We start from the raw sequence: 24994 nt of genomic DNA, 5'->3' as shown, positions 1-24994 counted from the left end.
ATTTCAGATCAGGATTGTACACATGAATGATAACTACTCTCTGGTAATACACTTACCAGCAGATATATGCCATTATTATGCATAATAACAGCGTAATAATCTCTAGATTATTCACCCGATTATCCATGCCGCAGTGAGTATTATGAATTAAAGATTATTTTATATAATTGCGTGTAAGATTTAGACGTGCAGGACAAGCACGACTACCCAGAAAACTTGTCGAAACTGTATTACAATACTGCACGCTAAATACCTATAGGCCTATACTACACGCTAAATACCTGTGCTACATGTACGGATAAGGAAAGAAGCAGAATGGTATGGAAGGTAACGTATGTTTTTGTCGTATGTCGTATTATCCAGCCTGTATGTAGCAGTAAGTAATAGAGGCATGTATAAAATCTGTTCCACTGCACAAAATCTGAGTATATAAAGTTATTATGATCAAATCCTGGAGGCCACTTAGACTGCGGAATGATAGTCAGTCATTTATCTTTTGGTCGATATGACTACCATTGTTATAACGTATTCAACTTTATTTTTTATCTCGATAATTCCACGTAGCTTGTAGGCCTACTACATTACAAGTGGAACTGATTATCTTGAGCACAACATGAACACAAAGGATAGCAAAACATATGGTTCTGGAACTGGTGATATTGAAAATGGACATTCTATAAATGGTTCCAAGAAAGACGGAGATGATAGGAGCGGATCTCCCTTTTCCGATGGCAGCGCCAGTTCTGCATCTTCTGCTAAGGAGTTTCCATCCGCACCGTCAACACAGAGAGGGGAGGAGGAGGAGCAGCCTTTGAGTGGTAGAAGGAGGAGATTGGCATTCTTGGTAGAGATGGTCCTCATCTTTGCTTTATATTTACCATTTGCATTACTGGCACCGTTTTACCCACCGAAGGTAAGAATGGGCTGTTCAATTAATATGGAAGATTTAGCTAAAGTCTTCCACAGAGGGAATATGAGTTTCAAATAGAATAGACATTTGGGTGACTCAAATGCTCACTCCAGTTGTGGAAGATATATAGGTAAAGACACGATACAGGGGGAGTATGGGTTTTAAACTGATTAACCCTGATTAACCCTGACCTATTATTACATTTGAAAAACATACTCCCTTTGTGGAAGATATTTCTAAAATCTTCCACAGTGGTAGTGTGGATTTTAAATGGAATAGCCCAATGGGGCGAACCGTTTATATTTGACCATATGTTTCGAACTCGCATCCAAATAAGGGGCTGTGCAATAATTATGAGCCCCGGTGCACAGTGTCATCGACCCTATATCTTCATGGCAGGAATCGCCATGGTAGGTTGAATCCATGGCCATGATTAGCCATGCATTTGGTTCAAACCTTTAAAGCTCTTTAGAACTAATAATAAGTCGAGGGACATAACTAAGGCTACTCACAATGCCGGGTAATTGATCTTGGTTGTGCGTGAATAAGCTTGTATACTCCATTGAGGTCAATGGTCATCGACTTTTATACTGCCTACAGTGAGTGCAGCTGTACTACACGCTGTAGTCCATACAGGGTATTACAGGACCAACGCAATATAAAATGGTCCGATTTTGAGTTCAAAGCGCACGGCCAATTTTCAAAGCGCATTCTAGCGAATATCATATCTGTTCAACACGTATTTTCAAGTGTATGAGACCACATCTGGTTTCTTGAGAAAAATTCATTTGCGGGAGATATTCATCAATTTCTAACCCAGTATTCGAAGATTTTCGTCTGATATCAAAATCGTGCATAGCAATTCACGTGTATCGATCCCGTTATTAGCCAGGCGGTGTCGGTGTGCGGTGGTCGTGTAAAATTTGGGGGTGGCAAGGATTTTGGCCAGCCGAAAGTGGGGAAAGCAATTTTTGGCAAAATTGGGAGGGAAGCTTAAGGTCATTCCACCCTTTCTTGAAACATTTTTAAATCAGTATTTTATTTATTGATTTTTTAAATATGGTAGTACAAAGTAGGTTTTCACAGTTTTCTAACATACTGGGCAGGGGAAACGAGAGCGAATGAGCCAAACATAGTGTCACTGTCCCACTACTAAAATGTCTTGATTGCAAGGGCGTATCCAAGGGGGAGCCCCCCCCCCCCCGAGATTTTTCAGGAATGAAATGGAGACGGCAAAGAGTAAAGTGCATGTCCTTATTTCTTTTTCAGGATGTGAAGGGGTGGGATCAACAAAATTTTAGACCATAAAAGAGGGATCAAATAATAGGCCCTATCCACCCTTTTTGATGTTCGAGGTTCAAACTTCCCCCTCCCCCACCAAAGCATTTATGAACACAATGCATTAACCCAATGCACGATGCGCCCCATCGACACCTATATGCTGTTTACGGAGAGTTTAAGGTCACTCTGAACATTGCCATCTTCAGGGCCGGATTTACCATAGGGCCAGATGGGCCCGGGCCCAGGGCCCCCAAATTTTTGGGGCCCCCAAAATTGCCATTTTAGCCGAAAAACACCATGTTTTGGGCAAAAAATTGCAAAATCGCGCGCACTGGCCTGTTATATAGCAAAGGTCAGCTTCAATTTGGGCTAAAATGGTATAAAAATGAATTTTTTTTCGCGCCCTTCGTGCGCAAATCTCATATTAGAAGATCAAAACTTGGCCACTTGAGTGCACATGCCTTCCTCACGGTGCGATTGGGGTCTCCAAATTTTGGCCTGGCCCAGGGCCCCAAAAAAGGTAAATCCGGCCCTGGCCATCTTTAGTTAAACGCAACTAAACCAGTAGCAAATGAATTTGGGTAACCACATGTCATTTTTAATAGCTTCATTTGGCCGTTGTTGTTCGGTTTAGGGGCAGAATTGATACACATTACAGACGGTCACTGAATACAATCATTCTCTACTTTTGGTTCAAAGAATATACGCAATAATTTAGGATTGTGGAGAAAGATTGCTAATTCATCTGTGTTACACTCCTATTTGCTATATTTTGTCTTTTAAAATATTATTAGTTGCCTATCATATGCGCTCTTATTCAGAAACACGAACTGCACGGTGTCTCCCAGCAAAACTTGTACTTTTTCATAGTGACCGTAAAGTTTTGCATTTTGCAAAACTACATATTTTGCCGGGATATTTTGCAGTATTGTAATATATTATAGTTAATCAAAACAGCTGAGAATAGTGCTCGATACTATTAGATAGTAGAGCGTGTAATAAAATACATAAAACAGCGTAATTATGTTATAATAGCATGATTTTATTACTCGAGAGTTTCACGCCTCAACGGCGATTATCAGATAGGCCTACAATTGCTAACAACTGAACTGTAATTGTGCAGAATTATGTATTTTTGCCTATGCAAAACAACCCCACGCTTTTGGAAAGTATACAAAATATCATATTTTGCAACATCAGTAGGCCTATGTGGTTTTGCACGCAGCACCGGCATTTACGCCTCAGGGAAACGGGGCAAGTAAGGGGCAAAATGGGACACCTAATTTTACTCGGCTATAATACTAATACCTGACAAGTGACCAATACAAAACAAAATGTTTATCACCAAGAGTCTAGTAGACTTATGTTTCACAAAAAATGGTGCCCATCGGCCTCCGGCTTCATTATTTTATAAAGGCGTCCAAATTTACCCCATGCGAAATTGTTGCTGTAAAGAAGCTGGGGTAAAATGGGACAGCTTGGGTAAAATGGGACGCTATTGATTTACTATGGGATTTTTTTTTTTGTTGGGGCAAGATGGGACAGTGCGAGTTGCCACACAGTAAATCAATGGCGTCCCATTTTACCCCAATTTGGCACATTTCTAAAAGAAAACTTTTCTTATAATTTTCGAAGAAACAAGTAACAATTTGTGTCTTATTTATAGAAAAGGTGGCTTAGAATGTATTTTTTAATTTGAGAAACACTAATCCGGGCCATTGATTCAGATATTTAGCCTCAAGTCGTGACCTCTGCTTAGACATGAAAAAATCGAATATTTATTTTGATATGTTAAGATGGTCTTCAAATTTCACACCACCAAATAGTATTATACGGCCGTGCACCCTGAATGCATTTCTCAGAAAAAGTAAGCATTAAAATGAGCAGAAATTTGCATAACTGTGGCTAAATTTGGATCGAATATTTATAAAGATTTCTTCGAGGACTATCAAAAGTATCAAATTTTAAAAATTTGCCATAAAATTTGTATTATATCGCGAATTTCAAAAAATCTAAATTATTTGATATCAGAAGGACATTCCTCGTATTCAGAATGCAATTTGGTGTAGGCTATCTGATGTGTCTGCAGTCCCACAAAAATACTGTGCAAACGTTACTGTCAGATCCCTAGAAACTATATCCCTTAGCGAATGAATATTTTGTCTCAGGAAAAAGTGGCAACGTGAATTTAAATGTTGAGATGGGGAAAAGTTGTTGAATTTTAGTTTCAGTTAGGGCTAATTTGTTTGTTTTCAAGAGGATCTGAAGGGTGAGATATTACATTTGAATATGTTTTGTAAAAATGCAGTGTCTGTATTATTTTATGAAAATTAAAGTAGCGCTGTAGCCCGTTTGTAGCCTATGTATGTTAAACCCCGGTGTTAATCACTGATTTTCAATTTTTGATTGTAGTGCTGCTCAAGATCGCTTCTCAGAGGCCTAGTGAAACTCCTCGTAGGGGCTGTCGTGAACAAAGTAGTCTGGCATTGGTATTAAGGGATGGGGTATGAACGTTTGGACAGTATTTATTGTGGGACATTAGAGCACATCAGACATATCGAATCGCATTTTGAATACGAAGAATGTCCTTCTGATATCAAATAATTTTGATTTTTTGAAATTCGCAATGTAATACACATTTTATGGCAAATGATCAAAATTGATATTTTTGATATTTAACAGTACTCGAAGTAAACTTTATACATTTGATGATTTATACTTAAAGTGTATGCAGGTGGGATGAAAAGCCGACGATCAATTGAAAATTGTGACCTTTCGTATTGAAGATATGGATTTTTTTCCCCAAAACACACAAAAAATGAGGTCTTTTTGAAAAAAACAACATTAGAGCACATCAGACATATCAAATCGCATTCTGAATACGAAGAATGTCCTTCTGATATCAAATAATTTTCTGATGATTTATACTTAAAGTGTATGCAGGTGGGATGAAAAGCCGACGATCAATTGAAAATTGTGACCTTTCGTATTGAAGATATGGATTTTTTTCCCCAAAACACACAAAAAATGAGGTCTTTTTGGGAAAAAAATCCATATCTTCAATATTAAAGGTCAAAATTTTCAATTGATCGTCGGCTTTTCCTCCCAGCTACATACACTTTAAGAATGTAATCATTAGATTTATAAAATTTACTTCGAGGACTGTTATATATCAAAAATGTGAAAAATATCAAATTTTAATAATTTGTCATAAAATTTGTATCATATCGTGAATTTCAAAAAATGAAAATTATTTGATATCAGAAAGACATTCTTCGTATTCAGCATGCAATTCGATATGTCTGATGTGCTCTCATGTCCCACAAAAAATACTGTCGAAACCCTTAAAACGCTCATTCCAGATCCCTTAATATGTGTGCATGCACAGTGCACAGTAGTTATTCAATTTGTATCTGTAGACCACTCATGCAGATCCAATTTGATTCTAGGTGAATTTGATAGTCAACAAAATCTTCAAAAGAGCCATCCATCATAAATCATATTATGCATGCAAATTTACGCAGACTATAGGCTATACATGTAGATTCCTATTAAATAAATTGTATATCTGTGTAGTTCTCTAAGGGGCCGCCGCTACAAACTTTTTAGTGCAACATGTCTTCGTTATTATTCTATAAACTGGTTCTATTTTGGAAATATGTTAATTGTATCGGCAAGTTTGCGTTTGTTAATTCGGATATTTTGAATTTGAATATTTTGTCTGTCAAGCTGTATTTGAACCCAATCGGGTCGTCAATTAAATTCTTTGTAAGAGAACGATGCGAACACACGAGGAATCAAAGAATCCAGAAAAAAATGTAAATTTCATTTACAGTTATTTTTGAGGCAATTTGCCCAAATATTGTGATTTTGACACGTAATGAACCATTGTAGTCTGTTTAGGACATAATTTGTTTTAAACTATTTTTGGAATCAATGGAAAGTGACAAAAAAAGTGACAAAAACCATTTAGAAGTGCTTATTACTGGCATTTTGTCCCTAAAAACACACTCGTTGTTTGTATTTTGTTGTAAGCCTTCTTCGTGTGCAAAGAGTTTGGAATGGGGTTTTGACCACAACATGGCTAAAACAAAATATGCTTAAGGGATGGGGTATGAACGTTTGGACAGTATTTATTGTGGGATTCTGAATACGAAGAATGTCCTTCTGATATCAAATAATTTTGAAATTCGCAATGTAATACACATTTTATGGCAAATGATTAAAATTGATATTTTTGATATTTAACAGTTAATAAGTAAACTTTATAAATCTGATGATTTATAGGCCTACTTAAAGTGTATGTAGGTGGGATGAAAAGCCGACGATCAATTGAACATTTTGACCTTTCGTATTGAAGATATGGATTTTTTTCCCAAAAACACCAAACAAAATAGGTCTTTTGGGGAAAAAAATCCATATCTTCAATATGAAAGGTTAAAATTTTCAATTGATCGTCGGCTTTTCCTCCCAGCTATAAGATATCAAAAATGTAAGAAATATCAAATTTTAATAATTTGTCATAAAATTTGTATTAGGCCTATATCGTGAATTTCAAAAAATGAAAATTATTTGATATCAGAAAGACATCGTATTCTTCGTATTCAGAATGCAATTCGATATGTCTGATGTGCTCTCATGTCCCACAAAAATACTGTCGAAACGCTCAAAACGCTCATTCCAGATCCCTTAATTGTGCCCAAAATTAGTCAAATGTACAAACAATATCAGTATCATAAATCAGGTCTAATAGCTCTAAAATGTTTTTTTTTTTATCATAAATAATAATATTATATTGCGTTAAAACATGGGCATTTAAGGCATTTCGTGATCCATAGCCTCATCTCCACACTTTTCTCAAAAAAAGTTAAGATTTTTATACCACTGGAAACCTCTGGCTACGTAATGTTTATGTACCAAATATTTCTTGCAAATTAATTCGTTTCGCAAAAATATCGTGAAATTTGAATTTCGTTCTGGTGTACCATACCGGAACGAAATTACAACACAATGTCTATGGAGCAGTGTAATACACATAATCATGCATAACTCGCAAACGCAAAATCGGAATCAACTGAAATTTTGGGAATAAGCTTTTTTCGTGGATATCTACTGAAAAATGTCATATTAAAAAAGAGAATGCTAGGATCACGAAATCCTCCTTTAATTGTCATTAGTTATAATGAGTGTAAGGAATATAATAATAATGTTCCAAATTTACCCAAATATATAAGCAGTGCAAATGCCCCCAAAATGCTGGTAAGATGCTATAGGCAATCGGTAAACAACACACAAAAGTCAAGTTTAACGGTAAACCAGAGGCAGAAACACAACCAAAAATTTATAATCCTATGTCTATAGGCCTATTATACGGACTTTTGGAAATACTGGTATAAATTATGGGGCATTTGATGAGAACATGATATTAAAACAACGGAGCCAAAATGCTTGGATTGGCTTTGTTATTAAAACAATAAACAAAAGTGATTAAAGAAAGTTGCTGGTCAATTGAAAGCTATTGAAAAATAATAGGGGGGCAGATCGAATGGAAAAAATAACCGGTGTCTAGGTGACTTAGGTGACAGAGCATGTGTTCGAAAAAATAACATTGGAGTCCTTGGGTGACAGAGTATATTTCCAAAATATAGAGTCTTTGCCCGGGGTCTTTGAGTGCCAGCGATCCTGAAAAAGAAGAAAGGGGGTCTTAGTGATATGCGTCAACTGCAAACTGGGAGTGCCCCGGGCATTACATAATTAAAATGTTCAACGAAGATTTACAGTGCCAACGAAAGTATATATTAAATTTGTATATTTTAAATTCCAGTATTCTGTATAAATTTGTGTTTACATTGCAGGCAAAAGACAAAGGCCTCTCGCCCTTTCAAGTAGGACTCCTACTGGCTCTCTTCGCTGGAGTTGCCTCTTTGTTTTCTATCCTTATTGGTCAATTTGTAAGTGTATTTTCAATTCTTCAAAATGATAATGAAATAGGTCGTAAAGACGAAGATGAAAAAGGAGGAGGAGAATGGTGATGATGTTGAAGTTGTTGATGATTATGATGCACCACAGATATATCTGTGGATGCACAGTGATGATGATGAAGGTGAATAAAATGAAGATGATTACGATGTCAATGACGGTGATAATGATGACAATGAAGATGGTCGTGACGAAGACGATAAAGATGAACATGAAGATGAAGATGACGACAAAGAAGATGAAAATGAAGATAGATGAAGATAATAGATGAAGATAGGGCCTATAGTTTGATCAGCTCATAATCGGCGGGCCTTATAACATTGCGGACTAATATCAATATTATTTATTCAAGTCCTATACCTTGAATACTTACTCAAACTTGCACAATAGTGACCAGACGGGTCACTATTAGGCCTATCACTCTTAACGTGGGTCTATATACTTTTCGGCGCAGTGGTAAGAGTTAAACCCGCCGATTACGAGCTGATCTAACTATGAAGATGATTAGATGAAGGTGGATGTAGAGATGGAGATGGTGATGGAGATGAAAGTGGAGGTGGAGGAGAAGATGGAGATGGAGATGAAGATGAAGATGAAGATGAAGATGAAGGTGGAGGTGGAGGTGAAGGTGGAGATGGAGATGAAGATGGAGATGAAGGTGGAGATGAAGGTGGAGGTGAAGGTGGAGATGGAGATGGAGATGGAGATGAAGGTGGAGGTGAAGGTGAAGATGAAGATGGAGATGGAGATGGAGATGGAGATGGAGATGAAGATGAAGATGAAGATGAAGATGAAGATGAAGATGATGAAGATGAAGATGATGAAGATGAAGATGAAGATGAAGATGAAGATGAAGATGAAGATGAAGATGAAGATGAAGATGGAGGTGAATACAGAGGTGAAGGTGGAGGTAGAGATGGATTTTGATATGTAATCGTTTGTTTCCATTTTAGCTTTCTCATATAGGCCCCAAGTTTGCATTCGTCGCCGGTGCTTTTTTAGTCGGAGGGTCTTCAATTCTTATGGCGTAAGTAGAATTAATAACTTCTTGTATTTTACTCAATCTATAAAACGAACACTGACATTATTGTCAAAATATTGTTTAAATGGACATTCAGGGATCTGTCAATCCCAAAGTACACTATTCCCCACATGCCAACCTTTTTTGCACTTATAGAATAATTTAGATAAGAATTTTTAAATTTAATGTTTTTCTTGAAAATGCCCAAAAATGTTCATGTAGAAATTATTTGTATTAGAAAAAGTGCTAACTGGAAGTATTTTAAACCTACTATGGATGTGGCACTTGGTAATTGAACATTTAATTTGAAAATAGCAAATGACAAAAGGAGGTTGGTGCCATTATTTTTTAACTTATAGCTTTGAAACAACACTTAAAAATGATTTCATACATCCCCAAGCAGATTATCATGCTGATTGATTTCAATATGGTTCCCAGCAGATTATCATGCTCTGAAACACCATCAGACATAGCAGTAAAATATTTTTTTGTATTAAAAAAGTGCTTACTGGAAATAATTAATTTGAAACTAGCAAGTGAAAAAATGTGGTGATTAAAATTGATTTCATACATATACCGAAGCAGATGCTCTGAAACACCATCAGACATAGCAACAATAATAAAATTTGATGCTAATGTATCTTTTTAAATCTAAAATGCATTCTCATAACTGGTCATCTTGCTGGTTGGTTATACATTTGGAGGGATACACACATATTTTCATGTAAATGTTTTACAATTATTTACCGTTACGGTGTATCAAATCGTATTTTGGTTCTGATGTATAATCCAATGTATAATCATGCTAAATTTGAAGCAAGCTACGATTTACAGAAGCAAAGTTATAAGAGCGAAGGTAAAATAAATCTTAATCGATTGTGATTAGGGACCAATCAAATATAAGATTTAGAATTAAATCTTTAAGATTTAAAATTCAAATCTATAAAATTAATTTTAAATCTAAAATTGATTGGTCCCTAATTATAACCTTTAAGGATTTATTTTTAAATCCTTGTTAAAATTTCGAGTGTACTGAATGACTCTTGTAAAATACTATCACTAACAATTAACTGTCAGGAAAACTATTAAGGTAAGAAAAAAATCACTTACGATATTAGCCATAACTGTGGTGTTCTATGCATGGGGATTTAAAATCACGTTATTACATGTATGACTTTAATTCAAACTTGCTCTGTTGTCCTAAAAATACAATGACTGAATCCAGACGTGAGTTGGGACATGTGTAACATTACAAATATGCTATGCCAAAAAAAATAAATCGGGTTTGAAATAAATTGACCGCACATTATGGCTTTAAAGGTGCGCGGGACTCCCACGCTTGAATCCCGGGTTCGAATCCTGATATGATACTTTTTATTATCGTTTTCTTTTTCCATCCCCCATTTTTTTTAATGTTAAAATATATATATTGCACTGGGAAATGTATGTTTTGCCCTTTTTTCTGTAACGCTACTGCATGTGTGCGAATAAGAGCCAAAAATCGAGACCTCGAATGCATCTTCACTGTAGTGTGCCTACAATGCTTTTTACAGTTTTCAAGTGTGTTCCCTAAAAAACTGCTTCCCAATCCCATGCGCCAGTTCGGCCGGGTTTTTTGTTGTTTTTTTGTCCTTTTCGTCATTGTTCTTAGACGTTGTTTTTGATACTTACAGTCGAGGTTAGTATACTTTGATCGGATCGTAATCGGCGGGCCTTATAACATCGCGGATTAATATCAAAATATTTTATTTTGAGAAATTTCTTGTGATATCTCACCAGGACCATCACGAATTATTAATTCAAGTCGTATACTTTGTCTACTTTCTTTAACACACAAAGTATAGACCAGACAAATCAACTAATAGCATTCTTAATGTGGGTCTACTTTTCGGCGTAGTAAAAGCCTACTAGAGATTTCCCGCCTATTACGAGCTGATCAAACTATCGGTCCCAACAATAATATTCTGTACCAATAAGCCAATATTTACATCTAAATTTAGTCCACAGGTGCAGTTAACATCAGAGGTCGAATTCTTCTGGTTTACACTCGCTACCTTGTTTGTGTGGGCTATCGGGCATGCTGCAGCTAATACGTCGTGTACGGCAATGATATCTTACAATTTCCCTGGGAATGAGGCGATTCTCTTCGTAAGTATTTGATTATCATGATCATACATTAATTGAGTCCAGTTGGCAAAAGTAAAGTATGTATGTTGGATACATATGCCTCAGTTTTACCATAATCAAAATGGTTAAATATTCCCCAAACGGCAAAAATGTACATAAATCATTCAATTAAATTAATCATGATGCTGCCAACATGTTTTTCGATCTGATCTCATTCGCATTATTTTTCTTGACCGATATTCTTGGTAATTTGTTTATCGTTTGAATAAGCTTCTTATTAAAAAAATGAAGCTTCTTGGGCGATAACCTGGAAAGCGAAAAAACATCAAAACCCGTGGATTTCTCCATATTTGAAGGTATGGGATTGTGCCAAGGTTTTGGGATACCTTTTCAGCGATTTTGGTATATCGCTTGGTGGGTTTTCAGTAGAGATCAATGCGCGCAAAGTCGGGGCAAAAGTGCCCATAAAGCGCCCAATTATAGCGAATTTGGGTGCAATTTGAAAATTGGTATACTGATGGGCAGCAAAACAGGAAAATGTAGAGAAATCGGCATCATCCGAAAGTTTGCGTGGCACACTCCCGTATAATTTGTTTTCGAAGACCCACCCCCCCCCGCATCAAAACTGTAACGAGTGCATGAACTATTTCGATGTCTCATTTCAAAGATAAATTTGGTTTGTTTGTTTGTTTGTTACCAGATTCCTATTGCTGCCGCACCCAGAGGTACACTGCTGCCCAGCTACTCAATCGGTACTCTAGAGTACTCGTGTGGGTACTCTAGAGTACACACTTCGGTATTACCTGACGTAACAGTACACACACTTGCATTCGATTGGTATTGTACTGGTACTCTAGAGTAGCCACAGAGAAGATGGGCATCAGCGTACCTCTGGGGTCGGCAACAATATGAATCTGGTAGTGTAACACACACTGACTACAATCATGACAATGATGTTTTCAAATTGTTGTACATGCAGGGCATAATGGAGTCTTTTATTGGACTAGGATTTCTTCTGGGCGGACCGATTGGGAGTGGATTCTACAGGGTGAGTTAAAACTTTTTCGCCTTGTAATGGCAACAGAAAAGGAATAGTTTGCCCTATCTAGGGCATTTAGGTCACCACCAACAGGACTTGACCCGTTTCACTATGTTACCTATACCCATAGGTAACAGAACGTCTCAGATATTGCAAACTATTCCTCATTGAAATTACCCCCGTATAAACTTTATACTTTATAAAAATTATGGAATTGCACAAGTGGCTAACGTATTTATCCTAATAAGTGGCCCACTAGGAGAGCATTATGCCAATTCTGTTGCTTAAATCTCCTTTGTTCTATTGATTCGCAATCTGCAATACAATAATACATTCTCTATACAGGATTGGTCACCCGGTGACCAGGCACTTCGGCAACAAAAGCAACATTTTCAATTGGGCAACTTTTGAATATAGTGCATCTTTATCATAGTCGCCATGATAAATTTATCCGGGCTGTTAATGGGCTATTCCAGTTACATCCACACTACCCCTGTGGAAGATTTTGGACATATCTTCCACAGGGGGAGTATGAATTTCAAACAAATGGAATTAACACATTTGCAGCTCCATTTGAAACTCACTCTTCTTCAAGGAGGATTCAGGTTGGATCTTTTTCAGAGGGTGTATCATAGAAATTCAAATGGAGCTGCCTAATGTGCTGATTCTGTTTGAAATTCATATTCCCCCAAAATCTTCCACAGGGGTAGTGTGGATTTTAAATGGAATAGTCCAGTGAAAGCTGAACTTAATTTAGCTCGTACACAGGAAACACTAAACAAAATGTAGAACATTTTAAACTCTCGTCTGCCCCCATCAGGTTGTTTTCCCAGATAATGCGTAACTGGCTACGATGCTATAAACTTCAAAATTTAAATCTATCTCGTTTTGATTTAATGGGGCACAGATTTTGAAGAAGGCTTATATTAAATTGTCTTCAACAAAGAGGATTGTTATAATGAAGTGTTCATAAATACTTTGGTAGGGAGGAGGTGGAAAATATAGGGGGATGAACGAAATTGAGGTCCTAAAAAGGGTATACAAATTAAGTCCAAAAAAATAAACAAGTTTAGCGTCCCCGCCCTCTTTTTTTCGAGATATTTCAAATTTCTTTTTATATTGTAATTTTTTATATAACTTCTTCTCAAAGATGTTTGAGAAGTTGAAATTGTATACAGCCTTGTAAATGTATAAGACACATTTAAGAAGAGTTTTGTGATCACAGGAGGGGCCTTCCTTCCAATACAATAAAAGTGTCTCCTCATTTTCAGATATCATTCACAACACCGAATACACTAAATAAGGAGTTGAATATGGGTATTTAGAGCAGTTTCGTAAAAAAAAAAAGCCCCTCCTCCTTCCCTGTTTTCAAAACATCAACATGTTTTTATTTTTACTTGGCCTAATAGGGGGTTCAAAAAATTTGAGGGTAAAAGTACAGGGTAAAATGTACAACAAGGCATGCACATTCCAAAATTTTTGCGCGCTCAATTGTGTACTCTCAAGCTTCAAATCAACAAATTTGTTTACACTTTACAATTATGTTGTAATGTAATTGTAACTCCAATGAGTAATAACTCCAAAATTGAGTTAATAACATATATTTCTGGTTTCTTTTTTAGGACATGAAGGGCGGGATCAAAAAAATGTTAGGCCATAAAAAGGGGGATCAAAAAATAAATCCACCTTTTTTAGCGGGATCTTAAAAATTTTGATGTCGGAAGTTTCAACTTTTCCAACCCCTTTATTAAAGTATTCAAAGTATTTATGAACACTCCCTTATAAAGCAGTATTTTTCTTTTTCCTTTTCTGATAGATGTAGTATGTACGGACATTTTTTTAAATATTGTTCTTTTTTGGCACTAATATGCTTCCGTACCTTACGTGATAGGACGGTTTGACTCTTTTACTTTAAAAGTAGAAGTCCACTAGAACATTTGTGACGTGTCATGTCAAAAGGAGATACTTTTGGGCAGGTTAAGAATTTTGAGATTTTTACACATCTTAAATAGAGATATTTTGCTCCACAACGCTGTTTTCCCCAATGAAATCGGACATTCATAAGCGAAGAAATTGAGTTCGGAAATTATGGTATTATAAAATGGGAAATTGAGATATCGGCCTTAAAAATGTTATTGACAATGTTGAGAGTAGGAATTAACTTGGCAGTTATATTCCGGTCTGAAACTATCAGACAATATTTTTAAGTTTAATATCATCACAAATTTGCAAGAAACCCAAATTGGGAAAAAAATCGCCCCATATTTTTGTAAGTTAATTGGACAGACGTAATACCTTTTGGACTTCCTTATCATAATAATTGTGGTATAAAAATGCAATGCCTTGTTGCCTAATCCTATTGTGAATCTTTACTCTTCACTGGTCGCATCATTTATCATGATTGGAATCCACTGATATCATAACAATGGATTGGAATCATAACAATAGCTATTATGCCTATGATTCATGATAGCTAGCTAGCTGAGCTGAGGTCCGGTTCTAGGATCTTATAGCTCAAGAAGTCGAAATTTGAATACATAATACCAACATTAAATCCATAATATCCAATTTGCGTCAAATTCTTATACCCAAAATGCTGAAATAATAAACATCTCAAAAAAGTAACTGACCCCCCTTAAATAATGACCATTATTCATAAACAGGAGGTTGTATTACAAATCTGTAAAATGCGCTGGAAGCAGAATTTATTTCTGCGCATTTTGACACCTCATTTGCAGCAATTGACTAAATATTGACGTCACAGCGTACATTTAAGGAGTACTACACCCCTGCCCAATTTTTGTGCCTATTTTTGCATTTTTCTCAAAAATTATAGCGCATTGGTGACAAGTAAGATATGTATATTATAGGGGCAAGGACTACAACTACTGCACTGGAAATTTTATTTCAGCACAGACAACAGTTGTGGAGTTACAGTCAAAAATGAGGAAAACCAATATTTGATCAATAAATCAATAACTACTTGCCTTGAGTTGCTGAATTTTCAGTGCAGTAGTTGTAGTCCTTGCCCCTATAATATACATATCTTACTTGTCACCAATGCGCTAAAATTTTTGAGAAAAATGCAAAAATAGGCACAAAATTGGCCAGGGGTGTAGTACCCCCTTAAATCAATGTAACCCAAGATTTGAAAGTTGCAGTAAATTCTATTGATTTGTATTCAGTATAATGGAAAGGAAATCTGTGTAATGATATCTGTGTGTTTTTGTATTGTTGTAAGTGCAACTTTCAAATCTGGACCTCACTACATTAAATTGACCGGTGTTTTATTGTTTTCTAGGCTATCGTATCAAATGAGGTGTCAAAGTGCGCAGAAATAGATTCTGCTTCCAACGCATTTTACAGATTTGTAATACAATAGCCCGTTTTTGAATAATGGCCATTATTTAAGGGGGGTTAGTTACTTTTTTGAGATGTTTATTAGGTTTACATGTAGTAATAACCGTCAGGAAGGTGTTCTGTCCAATTTCTTGTACACCTTTATAGGGTAAGAAAATACACACATTTCGCACTGTATAACTATACCTAATACAGTGCAAAAAATAATAACGAATAAAGAATAAGGAAAGGAATGATCTTCATTCATCGGCCTGTAAATAGGCCTACATCTTGACCATGTAAATAGGTCTAATCCTGATTCCAGCAAAATACAGCACTATTCTTGTTTTGCCAAATAAAACATAGCTAACCATTTAGGTATAGTTCTAACCGGCAATAGAAGTCAAATTTTGGAAATAAAGGAAAATGTGTTTTAGAGAGTTTTTCGTATGACGTGACAATCATGCCCAAAGACTTACACTAAGACTAATTTCAGGTTATGCATTTTCCCCGGCATTTTCTAATAATAATTATCTTTTATAACCAATAATGCAAATTGACATACTGTTTTAATTATAGGCATTTTCATAGCCTATACATGTACTCATGAGCACATTCTTATTCTACGCGGGATTCTACGGGAGGGGGGTCTTTCTTAAAATGTTGAATGCTTAGACGTGTGCCAAGTCTTTGAATGTAAGAAAACATGCAAAATTGAATGTTTTTGGCCCATTTTCCCTCAAATTGCACTGATAAAATATGATTTTTTTGCCAGTGAGAAATAAAGGATTAGGATTTAGCTATGTTTCATTTGTCAAAACAGGTTAATGTTTTTTTAATTAAACAAATTTTAGTGCTCTATTTTTCTGGAATAGAACAACTTTAAAGACGCTGGTATTTTCCTTGTTTTCAGGTTGGTGGTTACTCTCTACCATTTTATGTATTCGGAGGTTTTCTGGTCCTTCTTGTTGTACTCAACTTTTTCACTGTACCTTCTTATAGTAAGTATACTCCACTATAAAGAAAATTCAAATATGTTTTTAATACAAATCATGCATTATTTTGGCAATCTATAGACCCTGCGCAGTCTACAGCTTCAAGTTTCATTTCGAGTACACATACAACAAGAAATTTCTTTAAAAAAAGACAATGCCTCAAGAGATTCCAGCGGGCACCATTTGTTATTAGCTTATAAGAGATACTTGGAATGCTAGCTTTAAGCCATCTTGCAATGGTAATAATTCTGATGTATTTAATGCAGGAATACCTGCATGCCGGGTGGTAGTCCGAATAACCAAAACAAAATATTCATTTACTGACATGATCGATGGACCCTGCATTTTTCAATACATTGATGCTGTAGCCTTCGTACAGAGTGAAGAAGGCTACACACAAGGAAACTAGACTATAATCACGTATCATGTGCCCCGGATGCGTATAGATAATAGAGGGCCTCCTTCAACTCCAACTTGTGACCACAGAAATAGCTTAATAACTGTGTAGGAAATACAAAAAAATTGAAATTTCGACACCAGAAACTTCAGGTTGAAAGTCAAAAAGTGTCAATTGGTACACCTTGATACAGAAGTTATCATACAGTGATAGTAAGATTTTTTCAAATAAAATCTCTTTTCTGTAAAATTGATTACTGTTCTGAAAAATGTTGCATAATGGGTACTTGCTTTTTTGTACAGTAATTCATTGTAAGGTACCGTCAATGATGGTCACAGAATTTGAAAAATACATTTGGCCATAGCTTTGCTAATTTTTTCCTACAGACATGGTTGACCCCTCATTTTTTAAGTTAAATAATCACCTTTCTAAACAAAACAATTTCAATGTGAAATATCCTACTTGCAGGGTTGTCACCAGGACCAAAAAAAGTACTAAAAAGGCTACTTGGAAATTTGATGATCATACCTAGCATGGAGGACAGGCCTAGGCAAAAAACCCTTTTTTTCTAATAATTTATCCGCAAGCGTCATTTATGTCGACAAATTGTTTGCAAATCCACAGTAGGGTTGCAAATATACCATATGTCACTCGGAGTGCGACAATTTGTACATATAAATTTATCACATATTTTTCTATTAATTTGGCCATTCGTCTGCATATTACCAAAAATAACGCATTTTGGGCCACCGTTTCTCCGCGAACGTCATTTATGTCGACAAATTGTTCGCAAATCCACAGTAGGGTTGCAAATATACCATATGTCACTAGGCGTGCGACAATTTATACAGATAAATTTATCACAGGTATTTTTCTATTAATTTGGCCATTCGTCTGCATATTACCAAAAATAACGCATTTTGGGCCAGCGTTTCTCCGCGAACGTCATTTATGTCGACAAATTGTTCGCAAATCCACCACAGGGTTGCAAATAATTATACCATACGTCACTCGGAGTGCGACAATGTGTACAGATAAATTTATCACCGGTATTTTTCTATTAATTTGACCATTCGTCTGCATATTACCAAATATAACCCATTTTGGGCCACCGTTTCTCCGCGAAGGTCATTTATGTCGACAAATTATTCGCAAATCCACCGATTAGTTTTTAAGGATATTAATACATGGCATAAAATGTGACAATTTATCAAAATAAATTTATAATGAACGCTTTTGTGGATATTTGCCAATACAATATACATCTGACATGTACATGGTATATATGAGTACATGGCAGTTGCAGCTGAGTTAGTCTCAGGTTGTAGTAAGCTACAAATTTCAAATGTTTGAGGACTTGTTCTCATTGCATACCTGTGTTTTCACATCATATTTTGTGGTCAAAATGATTACAAAAATGTGTAATTTGCAATCATTTCCGACGGCTAAGTAAGATGGATTTGAACAGGGATCCCTGATTTGAATGCACACTAACCAGGGCCGTGACACTCGTATTCAATCCCTGTACATCAGTAAGCTTAACCTGAGACGAATATACCTAGGGTAGACCGGGGAAAAGTGGAACAATTTTTTTTTCTCCAGCCCAAACAGGATTACTTAAGGTTTACAAGATAAATATTTGGTGCATACGCACCAATATGAACCTCGCGCCAATCTAGCCGTCTTCACGTACCAGAGGTAAAGTTTGACATATCGCACGACTCTGTGGTATATTTGGTTAACAAGATAGAGGGTTAAATGCACAAAGTACTATATCTCATTAACCAATGATCCTACAGAGATGTGAGCACTGAATGTTTTGTTCTTTATGACCAGAGGAAAGGTTTGACATATCGCACGAGTCTGTGGGATATTTGGTTAAAAAGATAAGAGGGTTTGGTGCACAAAGTACAGCAAAGTGACTATATCTTATTAACCAATGATCCTACAGAGATGTGACCACTGACTGTTTTGTTCCTTATGACCAGAGGAAAAGTTTGACATATCGCACAGCTCTGTGTGATATTTGGTTAAAAAGATAGAGGGTTAAGTACACAAAGTATAACAAATTTGACTATATCTCATTAACCAATGATCCTACAGAGATGTGACCACTGACTTTTTTGTTCTTTATGACCAGAGGAAAAGTTTGACATATCGCACAACTCTGTGGGATATTTGGTTAAAAAAAGATAGAGGGTTTGGTGCACAAAGTACAAAAAAAGTGACTATATCTCATTAACCAATGATCCTACAGAGATGTGACCACTGACTTTTTTGTTCCTTATGACCAGAGGAAAAGTTTGACATATCGCACAACTCTGTGGGATATTTGTTTAAAAAGATAGAGGGTTAAGTACACAAAGTACAAAAAAGTGACTATATCTCATTAAGCAATGATCCTACAGAGATGTGACCACTGACTTTTTTGTTCCTTATGACCAGAGGAAAAGTTTGACATATCGCACAACTCTGTGGGATATTTGGTTAAAAAGATAGAGGGTTTGGTGCACAAAGTACAAAAAGTGACTATATCTCATTAACCAATGATCCTACAGAGATGTGGCCACTGACTTTTTTTGGTTCCTTATGACCAGAGGAAAAGTTTGACATATCGCACAACTCTGTGGGATATTTGGTTAAAAAGATAGAAGGTTTGGTGCACAAAATACAAAAAGTGACTATATCTCATTAACCAATGATCCTACAGAGATGTGACCACTGACTTTTTGTTCCTTATGACCAGAGGAAAAGTTTGACATATCGCACAACTCTGTGGGATATATGGTTAAAAAGATAGAGGGTTAAGTACACAAAGTACAAAAAAGTGATTATATCTCATTAACCAATGATCCTACAGAGATGTGACCACTGACTTTTTTGTTCCTTATGACCAGGGGAAAAGTGTGACATATCGCACGACTCTGTGGGATATTTGGTTAAAAAGGTAGAGGGTTAAGTACACAAAGTGGAAAAAAGTGACTATATCTCATTAACCACACTCGATCACCTCCGGCCACAAATTATGCTGCATGAGTGTGATGTTCTTATTACATGAGCTTGGCGATTGAGGGCCGCATATACTAAAGTTAATGGGGGTATTCCGCTTTGCCCCGTGTTCCACTTTGCCCCGGTCTCCCCTAAATATTCGTCTCAGGCTGAACTATTTAGGTGCTGTTCACAAATTCACCAAAAAAAATCGACATTTTTGTAAGACGGGGGGTGTAGGCCCTCTAAATATCCCTAGAATCCTTCACAGATACCTTATTTCAGATTTTCTTCTTTAAAACAATACAAACTTTACACATTCAAAGCTTTATAAAGCTTAAGAATATAAATATTCTTTTCAAAGTCCAGAATCAAGTCAAACATTTTTTATAATCACTCTTCAGGCAAACATTTTACTACAACCCCGTATGAAGAATTTATGACCGTCCCTGCCATTTTCTTTTCTAATGTATAATTCATTAGCCCGACATGCAGACAAATTGAGCATTTTATACCGTAAGAACTTCGTGGCAACATGGAAAACGTAGCCCAAACCTGAGCGCTATTAATATTAGAGTACTTGACAGAATGATTTGTCATGGCAATCCGGCTATTATTCCGCCCAATAGTCGTGTTTCAAGTTCCAATTCCAATACATACTGCTTTCGGCAGAAAAATCATGGTATTAATTACATTTTTTTTTTCAGATGCCAGGCCGCGAGAAAAGACCTCGGTATTAGAGCTCTTGCGTATTCCTTCCGTATGGACGACGTGTTTAGCACTTACGATCACATTTGGAATACTTGGTATAATTACAGTTGGGTTGGCTGTTCATCTTACGGACACTGTAAGTTGATAACAAAAGCATGTAGGCCTACAGTACATCCTCATCCACCCCATCCACATATAGATAAATGCTTGCATAACGTTACGAACGTATATTACCTCATTAAGTAAAATGAATATCAGAACGATGTAATATTTGCCAAATTATGTAAAATGTTAATAATTTTAAACAAATTAATCAAAATTGTGTTAATGTGAATTGTGCTTTATTATTATGAGGTTCTATACGTACATTACGTTATCTAAACATTTCTCTGTATGTACCTCCACCATCATGACCATGTCCACAGCCCCCTCCACACGCACCCCACTCACCCCACACACACTTGCCCAAAACACCTCAATACAAAACGACAATTGTTTCTATAATTAATTATACTCTTAGCAAAAACGGTTCTAAGAAGAACCTAAAATCGTTCTTTGGGTGTCCTGTATTTGGAACCTTAAATAGTTTTCTAAGGAACGGAAAAGGGTTCTGGAAAGGTTATCAAAGAACCATTTTAGACCTGAAAGGGGTTCTGAAAAGACCAGAAAGAACAGTTTTCCGTTTTGCAACATATCCTGGACCGGTTTTTTTTCTAAGAATGTATAACCCCAAAACTGCACAGGACATATTATTTTACCAAAACAAGGAATAACAAAGGCATTATGAGAAACATAACTTCTTATCAGAGAATAACAGAGGCATTATGAGAAACACACATAACTGATTCAAAGGAATAATAAAGGCATTATGAGAAACACAACTTATTCTCAAGGAATAACAAAGGCATTATGAGAAATCTAACTTATTCTCAAGGAGTAACAAAGACATTATGAGAAACGTAACTTATTCGCAAGGAATAACAAAGGCATTATGAGAAACACAACTTATTCTAAATGAATAACAAAGGCATGAGAAACATAACTTATTCTCAAGGAATAACAAAGGTATTATGAGTTATTCTCAAGGAATAACAAATGCATTATGAGAAACGTAACTTATTCTAAATGAATAAAAAAGCATGAGAAAAATAACGTATTCTCAAGGAATAACAAAGACATGAGAAATAAAACTTATTCTAAATAAATAACAAAGGCATTATGAGAAACATAACTTATTATCAAGGAATAAAAAGACATTATGAGCAACATAACGTATTCTCAAAGAATAACAAAGGCATGAGAAACACAAGTTATTCGCAAGGAATAACAAAGGCATTATGACAAACACAACTTATTCTCAAAGAATAACAAAGGCATGAGAAACACAAGTTATTCGCAAGGAATAACAAAGGCATTATGACAAACATAACTTATTCTCAAGGAGTAACAAAGGCGTTATGAGAAATCTAATTTATTCTCAAGGAATAACAAAGGCATGAGAAACGTAACTTATTCGCAAGGAATAACAAAGCGTTATGAGAAATCTAATTTATTCTCAAGGAATAACAAAGGCATTATGAGAAACGTAACTTATTCGCAAGGAATGCCAAAGGCATGAGAAATAAAACTTATCCTACAGGAATAATAAAGGTATTATGAGAAACATAACTTATTCTCAAGAAATATCAAAGGCATTATGACAAACATAACTTATTCTCAAGGAATAACAAAGCGTTATGAGAAATCTAATTTATTCTCAAGGAATAACAAAGGCATTATGAGAAACGTAACTTATTCGCAAGGAATACCAAAGGCATGAGAAATAAAACTTATTCTACAGGAATAATAAAGGTATTATGAGAAACATAACTTATTCTCAAGAAATATCAAAGGCATTATGAGAAACATAACTTATTCTCAAGGAATAACAAAGGCATTGTGAGAAACATAACTTACTCTCAAGGAATAACAAAGGCATTATGAGAAACATAACTTATTCGCAAGGAATAACAAAGGCATTATGAGAAACATAACTTATTCTCAAGAAATAACAAAGGCATTATGAGAAACACAACTTATTCTCAAAGAATAACAAAGGCATGAGAAACACAAGTTATTCGCAAGGAATAACAAAGGCATTATGACAAACATAACTTATTCTCAAGGAGTAACAAAGGCGTTATGAGAAATCTAATTTATTCTCAAGGAATAACAAAGGCATTATGAGAAACGTAACTTATTCGCAAGGAATACCAAAGGCATGAGAAATAAAACTTATTCTAAAGGAATAATAAAGGTATTATGAGAAACATAACTTATTCTCAAGAAATATCAAAGGCATTATGAGAAACATAACTTATTCTCAAGGAATAACAAAGGCATTGTGAGAAACATAACTTACTCTCAAGGAATAACAAAGGCATTATGAGAAACATAACTTATTCGCAAGGAATAACAAAGGCATTATGAGAAACATAACTTATTCTCAAGAAATAACAAAGGCATTATGAGAAACACAACTTATTCTCAAAGAATAACAAAGGCATGAGAAACACAAGTTATTCGCAAGGAATAACAAAGGCATTATGACAAACATAACTTATTCTCAAGGAGTAACAAAGGCGTTATGAGAAATCTAATTTATTCTCAAGGAATAACAAAGGCATTATGAGAAACGTAACTTATTCGCAAGGAATACCAAAGGCATGAGAAATAAAACTTATTCTAAAGGAATAATAAAGGTATTATGAGAAACATAACTTATTCTCAAGAAATATCAAAGGCATTATGAGAAACATAACTTATTCTCAAGGGCATTATGAGTTATTCTCAAGGAAAAACAAAGGCATTATGAGAAACATAACTAACTCTCAAGGAATAACAATTAAGGCATGAGAAAAAACTTCTTAAGGAATAACAAAAGTATTATGAGCAACATAACTTATTCTAAAGGAAAAGGCCTTCATCTAAAAGCATGAACACTAATAATTTTTTAAAAAATATAGCCCAATGAAGCGCGATGCTGTTGTACCCAGTTGATACTCATCTCATTAAATAGTTCGCGAATGTTGTTGCTATGGTGACCCTATATAAATAAAGATTAAGATTTAAGTTTGTTTTATTCACTTTGAAAATTTGTTGCACAGAATTTGAAATAATGGTTTTCCAGAAACGAAGTAATTAATTTAACGTGTTCATATATCACATGGAATATCAGTGTAGTTTATTTCAGTACATTTGATCTATTTCAGTTTGAAGTGAAGGACGCATACGCTGGTTTTTTCTGGGTGCTCAGTGGAGTCTTCAAAACTGTATCATCTACATTGATAGGCACATTAACAAATAAATTAGTAAGTCTATCTTATTTATTCTTTGACAATTTTTGTTGTTGTTTTGTTTTTGATAAGTTTGTATTAGCCATTTCGCCAACATTATTGCGATCCGCATCCAATTCTATTCCAGTTGAAAGCCTCTATGGAAGATGTGCCTTAACCCCATGAGAACTACCTGCCGATTAGCCAAAAAGAAGTTTTCATTATCGATTGGACCAATCACCAACATTGTTAGAATAATTTCACCAGGCAAAAAAATTGGGGTGAATTATTTGCAAAGCTCCATTCTGATTGGTGATTAAAGTGAAGATATCACGTAATTGACCAATCAGAGGCAATGTTAGATCGGCAGGTAGTGCCTAGGGGGTTAATCTTCCACTTAGGGAGTGTGAATTTCAAATGGGATGAGTCCATTAACCTTTTAGCAAAATAATCTCACACCACAACAAAAGACCCCTAGCTTTGAGCCGCTGTCCACACAACCACGCCCGCACTTCGAAATTCGTGTATACCCCTCATAGGGTTACGAACCCGGTAACACAGTCCTTCCCTGGTACAATTCGCGTCTTGCCTTATATTGTTCCAGTGAATATACATTCATTGTTATGAATAATTTATCGTGTTTTAGGGTGGACGAGGCAGTCACCTACCTGGACAACCGATTCTTTAGAAATGCTTAGTCGCGCTAAAAGTCGATCGATACATGTTAAAATCAGCACAATTCAGAGATACACCTTTTTGCTATGAAATTAATTTTCTCGGTCAAATATAAAGCAATATTTTTTTTTCTTCAGTAATGTCAGTTAAAAACTTGGTGCTTGGATATACATTTTTTTTTAAATCCTGGTGTTAAAATTAAGCATCAAATTGTATCT

At 35.6% G+C, this 24994-nt stretch overlaps 1 protein-coding gene across 1 annotated transcript in view; it reads left to right on the top strand.

Moving 5' to 3' along the window:
- The first annotated feature begins 568 nt into the window (after positions 1 to 568).
- LOC140162551 (MFS-type transporter SLC18B1-like) overlaps positions 569 to 24994 on the top strand; it is a 41864-nt gene continuing 17438 nt past the window's right edge. Inside the window, exons 1-8 of the mRNA XM_072185807.1 lie at positions 569 to 913; positions 8047 to 8142; positions 9124 to 9197; positions 11192 to 11339; positions 12298 to 12366; positions 16610 to 16697; positions 20784 to 20923; positions 24039 to 24137. Of these exons, the coding sequence (XP_072041908.1) occupies positions 614 to 913; positions 8047 to 8142; positions 9124 to 9197; positions 11192 to 11339; positions 12298 to 12366; positions 16610 to 16697; positions 20784 to 20923; positions 24039 to 24137 (1014 nt within the window). The 5' untranslated portion in view covers positions 569 to 613. The remainder of the gene's footprint in view (positions 914 to 8046; positions 8143 to 9123; positions 9198 to 11191; positions 11340 to 12297; positions 12367 to 16609; positions 16698 to 20783; positions 20924 to 24038; positions 24138 to 24994) is intronic.

This window comes from Amphiura filiformis, chromosome 10 (genome assembly GCF_039555335.1).
Source record: "Amphiura filiformis chromosome 10, Afil_fr2py, whole genome shotgun sequence".
Classification (NCBI taxonomy): domain Eukaryota; kingdom Metazoa; phylum Echinodermata; class Ophiuroidea; order Amphilepidida; family Amphiuridae; genus Amphiura; species Amphiura filiformis.
Note: the sequence above shows the minus strand (reverse complement) of the source record. Positions and strands in the feature narration are given on the sequence as shown.